The sequence below is a fragment of the Amblyomma mixtum genome, chromosome 10 (genome assembly GCF_055824585.1).
Source record: "Amblyomma mixtum isolate Tamu chromosome 10, ASM5582458v1, whole genome shotgun sequence".
Taxonomy (NCBI): Eukaryota; Metazoa; Arthropoda; class Arachnida; order Ixodida; family Ixodidae; genus Amblyomma; species Amblyomma mixtum.
Genome location: NC_143021.1, coordinates 58,398,837 through 58,407,595, shown reverse-complemented (window position 1 = coordinate 58,407,595; position 8,759 = coordinate 58,398,837). Strand labels below are relative to the sequence as shown.

The following is an 8,759-nucleotide window of genomic DNA, read 5'->3' as shown; positions in this document are numbered from 1 at the left end:
AGCGTAAATTTATGCTCTTTTCTCACTATATCTGTGTATGCCGCTAGCAGCGACGTGGTGTGGAAAAACGAGAAACAGCAGCGGCGCGGCGGATCCGCCTCGCCCGCGCGTGAACATGTGAGAACAGGTCCTTGTTTTTGCTGCGAGCGAATCCGCTTCGCTCGCCGGATTTTTGGGCAAGTGTGAACGGGCCTTTAGGGAGTACAGATTAGCCCTACTTTCAATGGAGTCGCCTCGGTTGAGTGTTCTCCCATGTTTTGGGGGACCCCATATCAGTCAGCCTTCGGCTTGTTTTACAGGCTCACGGCAACCAAGCCGGGCTGTAGAGACAGAGAACTTATGCAACACAATCTCCATCTCCTCTTCCCTCTTCCGCATCGCAGTATAAGTTACCGTTCTTCGTTCCGTATTGTGATGCTCTATCGCATGGCTTGTACTGCGTTTCTACGGCAACAGAGAAGTCGCGTGTACCGGAACCCAATGCAGCTGGTTTTGATGTCCGCCATCTCCGAGCGCCCAGGGTGCCTTGCGCTTCTCTGCGACATTGCCCGCAGCAGTGACCGCACGTTCACGTGCCATATACATACTAAGCACGACTTCCTTAATCAGGTTGAAGCGCCGTAGCATCCGCGATGCTAGATGCATAAGCAATCATAAACTAACCAACTCCCCAACTTCCTTGTCGCCCACCTTGGCCGTGTAAGGCGTCATGCTAGACCTCACAGAGGGCAAAAAATTAGTGGAATACAAGCTGTGGCTTCCACTACTTGACCGCAGAACTGCAACTGTTCGCTGGGGAAGAACCAAGGAAAAAGTTGTTTTTATTATATTTGTGCGACATAAGGTAAAATATATCATCTCACTGCTTCTTCTTGCAGCTGGGATGCGAGCATTTTTGATACGATGCCATTTTACCGATACGAAGACAAGTCCTTCTGTAAGTATGGTCACTCACCTCAGGCTTCAATCCTGAGAGATCCGTTGAGGCTCTGAAAGCAATATCTTTATCTTGGCTGCTTTGCAGATGTACCCACGGGCATGTTTGCCTTGGAAGAGCCTTACGTGGCCCCTTTTCTGAATGAGACCATGTGAGTTTTCGTAGCACTGTTGTCAAAAATAGACACCTTTTCTTAATTTTTCGGCGACTGGTGAGATCAAAATTCTGGGTTCTAAAATCTTGTTGAATGCTTTAAAATGTGGCCTACATGCAAGCACCAAACATAAAGCAAAGTGTTGAAGATTTTATTTTGATACTGGTGAACGAGCAGAGTTACTATTACTACCACGAGAGGCATTAAAATGACGCAGCAAATGCGATTATTAGGCAGGCTTTGCGGGACCTAAGTCGCGATGCACGTGCTAAGGGCTAAGTGGTAGAATATTAGGCTGCTGACTGCGCTGTTGCGCACTATGGGCACTTGCGTAGGCTGCTCTGACCACGAGTCGAAATGCGAAGATGAAAGTGGTATGCCGCCTTGTAGCGGCGGGCAGAGGTGGCTAAGCAAGAAGCAGACGGAACGCGAGTTCCCGGAAGAGAGAAGGAAGTTTATTTCCAGCAAGGGACAACAACACGTTCGCAGGATAATCACAAGACTGTGCGCTGGGCGAAAAGAATAGGTCCAGACAGGTTTTTTGGAGCGAAAAGGCGAGTAGGATGCCGATAGAAGTTCTTTGAAGAACAGTAATGATCGCAAGAACTGTCGGGCGTTGACGTCTGTGGTGATAGATCGCGGGGAGCCTTCATACCACTACCGTGGCGGTGGTGCAACGGTTAGCTAAAGATCCACTTCACCGGCACATAGCTGTTTCAAACACAGCCACTTGGGGGGCTTGTGAGGCCCGTGTATCCATTTAAGAGCAGCCCGGAGAAGAAATAGCTCCCTCAATCATCATTTCTTCGCATAGTTCTTCGGGTGGCTATTCTGCACGTGGGCCTTCTGTTGTTTGTGTCAGAGTCATATTCATTTTTAATGAGTCATTCATAGTCTGGCGTTTACTCCTCACATCCACAAATGCAGAAGAGGCCGGATGGCAGGCGGCCAGTAGAGGCAGGTAAATGCCCCTAAGCACCGCCTGACACCTGCCACGTTGGCAGGTGGACGTGTCACACAGGTGTTTACGCCGGGCAGTTTCGCCTTCATGGCGCCCCAAACGTCACCGTATTAAAAACAAATGGCTGAGGCTGTCACGCTTTGCGATACCATGACTATACGTTAAGAATATTTGTTCACATTGAACGCATCCGACTGCGTCTTTGAATTCCCCGTCGCTTTTTGTTCCGCTGCTGGATGGGCTTCTAGTGGCTGCGAGGCTGCATTTTTATTACAGCTTTAGCTTTTGAAGCCCCAGCGCGAAGAAACTGTCTGGGGTCCCGCAGCGTTTTTGTGTACAGCTTGTGGGCTGCAAGAACCACCTGCCATGGTTGGGACGTAGTAGCCTCCAAACGAGAGAAGGAAATTGTCCTTTCCACTCGCTGGGAAAGGAGACAGAGGAAGGAAGGTGTTTGTCACAGGAAGAAGAAACAAGAAGTATAAAAACAGCAGTAACGCAAGGAGAAGGGCTAATGCAGTGTAACTGCAAAATGATAACAAAACACCCCGTAATTAGTTTCGCCTGACAGTGCTTCCACGGTGTAAAGGCAATACACTTTCGAGTGCGCTCACACACAAACACAACACTTTGCCGAAAAGGACTTCAGCTACTGACGCAGAAAAACATCCCCAAGTATGCGAACGTTTCCTCGTTTTATGCAATATTTCTAAACAAAGAACTCTTTCACGGTTGCTCCTATGTGATCGTCGTAGTTCTGAAAGGCATACAAAAAGGTCTGAGACAGTGGGTCTCAAAATTAATAAACAGAAAACCAATGTAATGTTCACCAGTCTCGGAGGGGAACAGGAGTTCACAATTCGTAGTAAGGTGCTGGAAGTGGCAAGGGAATGCGCCTACTTAGCTCAGGCAGTGACCGCAGATTCGAATCGCGAGAGGGAAATAACTAGAAGGATAAAGATGGAGTGAAACGCATTTGTAAGGTTTTCTCAAATCTTCAATGGCAGTTTACCAATATGCCTACTGAAAGTATGATCTAAAAGCTGTATTTTACCGGTAATCGCCTATGGAGGCCAGACACCTGAAAGATAACAAAAGGGTCCAGCTTGAGAACGCAGCGAGCCATCGAAACTAAAATGATGGGCGCAACGTTAACATAGAGCACGACGGCAGAGTGGCTCAAGGAACAAATGCTGCTTAATGACATCCTAGTTGAAACCATGGGAAAATATGAGTTTCCACAGAGCATCTAATGCGAAGGCAAGATAGTCGATGATTGTTAAGGGTAACGGAGTTTGATTCCAAGCGAAGGAAAGCGTAGCATGGGATCGCAGTAAGTTAAGTGGCCGAATGAGATTCAGAAGTTTGCGGAGAGGGCGACCGCAGGTGGCAAAGGAAAAGGTTAACTAGAAAGATATGTTAGAGGCCTTAGCTCTCTAGTGGGCGTCGGCTCGTTTGATGACGATGAACATTAAAAACAATCCTGCACGCCCTATTGCACTTTTGATCCAAGAACTTAAGTTAATAATTTTTGAATGGGAACAACTTCGTCGGAAGTCCGCTCGGGTGCGCTCTGAAACAGAAGTTGAGAAATACTGACTCCAACCAATAATTTCTTTCCGACCGAATTCTTCGAGAACAATTTGGCTCCTTCCTCAGGCGTGACTCAAAAGTGAGCCAGCTGCACCAGGTTTTCGTTTTCGGATTCTTAACCCAGGGCGAAGTTCCTTAACATACTCGGAGGGGCTCGCTTCCACAGTTCTGTTCTCTGTCACCTGTGTGAGCCTGGTGTACATTAATTCGACGTGACTCCTCTTGAACTGTCCAATGCCAACAAGCGCAGCTCCTTGAAAGCGATTCTTTGATCGGCTCCCTCGCAATGCTCGGCGATCGGCTTGCCTTGAGAATTCATACACGAGGCGTCATCCTTGTGTTGGCCTATTATCTGATCAAGGTTGTTCGTTTCGCCGATGTATGAGGCTGGGCACATAGGGATGGAAATTGTTCAAGTGCAACCCCGTTTTCTATTTCTCTGGGGACGCGGTCTTTGAGCCGTAATAGGAAGGAAGTGGGCTCGGCAGACCAGGCAGCGGCATGTGGCCTTACGCACCCTTCTTCTGTCTAACCCAGGCTTTCCTGCTTGGTCATGCCGGAGCGGGCTATCAGCACAACTTTCATCAAGAGCCTGATGACATCACGAATCTGGCTACGTGCGTCACGCCTACAGCGCCGCCGCATCAGCATGTGACCTCACCGGACATTCCTTTAAATAGCCGACCGCAAGAATTTCACTTCAGTCGGCTCGGCAGACCAGGCAGCGGAATGTGGCCTTACGCACCCTTCTTCTGTCTAACCCAGGTTTTCCTGCTTGGTCATGCCGGAGCGGACTATCAGCACAACTTTCATCAAGAGCCTGATGACATCACGAATCTGGCTACGTGCGTCACGCCTACAGCGCCGCCGCATCAGCATGTGACCTCACCGGACATCCCTTTAAATAGCCGACCGCAAGAATTTCACTTCAGTGGGCTCGGCAGACCAGGCAGCGGAATGTGGCCTTACGCACCCTTCTTCTGTCTAACCCAGGTTGGTGCCTATTATTGTACATTTAAAAGTGATTGCCGTGGTATCCTGGTTCTGCCTTGCGCCCAGCAGTGCATTCCATCGCATGTGATGTATACCTGATGTGCGAGTTGATGTTGTGTGGCGACGTCAAACTTAATCCTGGCCCCGAGACAGACTCTGACAGTATGAGCACGCAAGAGATGTTGAAGCAACTGATTCTGGGACAGCAAAAATTGACAGACGAAATGGCAGCATTAAGGACGCATAACGCAAAGATGGAAAAAATATTGTGCGAATTCACTCAACAGCTGGATCTATTAAAAGACCAATCAGCCCGTGTAGAAAACCTGGAAAGAATAGTCACCTTCCTACGCGAAAAAAGTATTGACTTGCAGGACAGAAGTAGGCGTTCCAACTTAGTTGTGTTTGGGGTAGAAGAAGACAGCGATGAAACAGAATCTGTCCTTAGGGAGAAAGTTATTTCTGAGGTTTTTCAAGAGAAGCTTGGTGTGACATGCAACTCAGTCGCCAGAATCCACCGTATTGGCAAAGCTGGGAAAAAGCGACCCGTCATATTGTTCTTCCAGGACTTTAATGAAAAACAAGAAGTAATGCGGAATGTCCGTAAGCTTAAAGGAACCAAATATTCGGTACAAAATGACTATTCACATGACACGCTCAGAATAAGAAAACTTTTATGGGATAGTACAAAAATTGATAGGGATCAAGGCAAGAAGCCTATTCTGGTGCATGATAAACTAAAAATGGACGGGCAGATTTTCGCGTGGGATGAGGCCAACAATTGCAGAATCAAGATACGAAATGAGCAGAGTAAAGAGTGACTCGCATCACCGCTTGTCAAGGAACTCAAGCTTCTAAACATAAATGCGCGCAGCGTGGTAAATAAAAGCGATCATCTTGAATCCATAATTCTAGGGTATCAGCCACACATTGTTGTAATCGCAGAGACTTGGTTGCACGAAGGAATTGATGATGAAGATGTTTTCCCTCCCCTTTACCGGGTGTTCCGTCGGGACAGATCTACCAGAGGGGGTGGTGTTGCCGTACTCGTAAAACATGGCATCGACACTTCTTTCCTAACTCAAATTGAAAACCATGAAAGCCTCGCGTTAAAACTTTCTTGTTGGGGACGGTCCTTTCTAGTAATTGCAGTTTACAGAGCTCCCAATTCCCCCCCGCAGTTTCTACGTGAACTGTCTGATTTCATGAATGATTTTCATCATGACAGAATCTTATTAATTGGTGATTTAAACCTTCCATCAATTAACTGGTACAAACCCTTTCTTAATCCCGATCATGCTGCTCATGAAGAGCACATATTTAATATTATGTTGAGACATGACTTGCAGCAAGTAGTGAGGCAGCCAACACGTGTACATGGTTGTACTTCTTCTGTACTTGGCCTTATCTTTGTAAGCCGATCTATTAGTGACTACCATGTTTCAATTGAGCAGGGAATTTCCGATCATGATTTGGTCCATTGTTCTTTCCCAGTCCATATTGTTTGCAAAAAGCCTGTGGCCAAAGTTTGCTATGTAAAGGACTTCTCGCGTGCGAAAGATGAGAGCGTGTTGGATTATTTAGATTTTTGCCTCAGCAGTTTCCGAGGCAGTAATGCTGATGAGCTATGGAATAAATTTAAAACACTATGCACTCACTGCCTTGAAAACTTTGTCCCTAATAAAATAATAAAATCACGCAAAGCCTCTCCCTGGATCACACGTGAAGTCCTGCAATTGAAAAGAAAAGTGAAACGTTTGAAACGTGGAGGCGCCAGTCGTTGCATTATTCAGTCTTTTCAACTATCCCTTAATGCAGCTTTGAGGACCGCTAAACGCCATTACTTGAATACAGACTGCCTAATTTCATTCGAACTTCACCTGAAAAATTTTGGAGTCACTTATGTCAAAAGAAAAAACCTATTGACCGAATAATGCACGACGGCAAGCCTCTCACAGATAAAAACGATATTGCTGCGCAATTTAACCGCTACTTCCACAGTGTCTTTGCTAGTGCAAGTGGTGAACACGGTCCTTTTGAAACGCCCTGTACTATGCCTTTTGTTACGATATCAAGACCTGGCATTGTTGAATTGCTCCTAAACCTGAAAACTAAAGCGTCGCCAGGCCCTGATAAAATTCCGAACGCTTTCTTGCGCCGGTATGCCGAAAAGCTTTCCGAGTTTCTTGTTGTTATTTTTCGCGCATCTTTGTCATCAGCTGTGATTCCTTCAGAGTGGAAAACTGCACGTGTCGTTCCTGTTCTAAAGAAAGGGGACGCATCACTGATACCAAATTATCGTCCATCTCTCTCACTTCAACCTGTTGCAAATTACTAGAACACATAATAGCCAAGTTCATCATCGGTTTTCTTGACGATAACAATATCCTTTCTAACGTTCAACACGGGTTTAGGAAGGGCTATTCTACTGTAACTCAACTAACATCGGTTGTTAATAGTTTCGCATCTGTACTTGATAAAACCGGCCAGGCTGATATTATTTTAATGGATTTTAGTAAAGCATTTGACCTCGTCTCCCATTCTAAATTAATAGACAAGCTTAAACAAGTTGGTCTTCCTAACTTTATAGTTAACTGGGTTTCAGCTTACTTATCTAACCGACAGCAGTTTGTTAGTATTGACGACCATTATTCACACAGCCTGCCTGTCTCTTCTGGTGTTCCCCAAGGAAGTGTCCTCGGTCCCCTGTTATTTTTAATATATGTGAATGACATTGTAAAAGTAGTTACTCATCCCGTTCAAATCCGGCTGTTTGCAGATGACTGTGTTTTGTTTAATGTAATTACATGTCGTGAAGACCAACTATTGCTCAGTTTAAACCTAAACAATATTCTGGATTGGTGCAACCAGTGGGACATGAATCTTAACGCTCATAAAACCGTATTTATGAGATTAACCAAGAAAAAAAACAGCCTTTTATACCCTTACGCTCTTCCATCATTTCCACTTTCGGAGGTAACTGAATATAAATATTTTGGCGTGACGATAACTAATAATCTAAGCTGGAACAAACACATAAGTAACGTATGTGCATCAGGGTTTCGTAAACTTTGTGTCCTCAAGCACAAACTGAAGAATGCTCCTGCGGACTTGAAATTTTTAGCCTATTCATCATTAATCAGACCCAAGTTAGAATACGCTTGCATTGTCTGGGACCGATTTACTAAAACTAACATTCAAGCGCTTGAAATGATCCAGCACAAGGCCATTCGATTCATCTTTTCAAAATACCGTTCAACCGACTCACCTACTGCCATAATGCGAGCAAACCGAATTCAAACATTGCAGGTAAGACGTAAAATTCTCAGATTAAAATTTCTTTTTCTTCTCAAACATAACAAGTTGTCAATGTGCCCGGATCCCTACGTCAAGCCATTTTCCGCTCCACGACCAACAAGACATCGCCACTCTGATTCACTAACTCCATTCACCGCCAGAACTAACCTATTTAAATACTCCTTCTTCCCCCGCACCGTAACTGAATGGAATGCTTTACCTTTAACAGCACTATGTGACATTGACTCCATTGAAGAAATAGAAGATTGACGCCATCTAACTTATTTGCTTTGTGTTTCGAATTTTATTTCAGTGTTTGATTTTGTATATTCATTTTGCACTGTATTGTCCCTCCTGCTAGGGCCCAGAAGGGCCTGCAGTATTCTGTAAATAAAATAAATAAAAATAAACTGATCCTTGACACAGGCAAGGGACGCACACAGCTGCCATATTTTCGTAGAATGCGTGCCACCGCCTCGCTGCGCCCCACACATGTGGAAGAACAATGCGACAGCGTTTTGCTGCTTCCGTGATGACTGACCTTCCTGCTATTCGAGCCTGACGCTAGGAAACTCGTTGAATGTAGCCACGTGTGTCATTATCCTCCAGAACGGCGAACAAGGTGGCTTGTTTTTGCTCTCTCCGGTTCGGAGGAGCAGATCGAATTTGCTATCATCAGCTGATAAGAGACGAAGGATTCTTTGGGGTTAGCGGAGTGACTGGAATTAAAATTTTGGTAGCGGCCTGTATGATTCGGCTTCCTATACATACCGTACTTTAGGTCTCCCGCTCATCTTCTTACAAGGTCGTCAAGAAAGATCAAGGCG

At 45.6% G+C, this 8,759-nt stretch overlaps 1 protein-coding gene across 1 annotated transcript in view; it reads left to right on the top strand.

Annotated features, from left to right (window-relative positions):
- The first annotated feature begins 1,030 nt into the window (after positions 1 to 1,030).
- Positions 1,031 to 8,759, top strand: part of LOC149325880 (uncharacterized) — an 81,098-nt gene continuing 73,369 nt past the window's right edge. Inside the window, exon 1 of the mRNA XM_089562833.1 lies at positions 1,031 to 1,088. Coding sequence (XP_089418959.1) covers positions 1,039 to 1,088 — 50 coding nt within the window. The 5' untranslated portion in view covers positions 1,031 to 1,038. The remainder of the gene's footprint in view (positions 1,089 to 8,759) is intronic.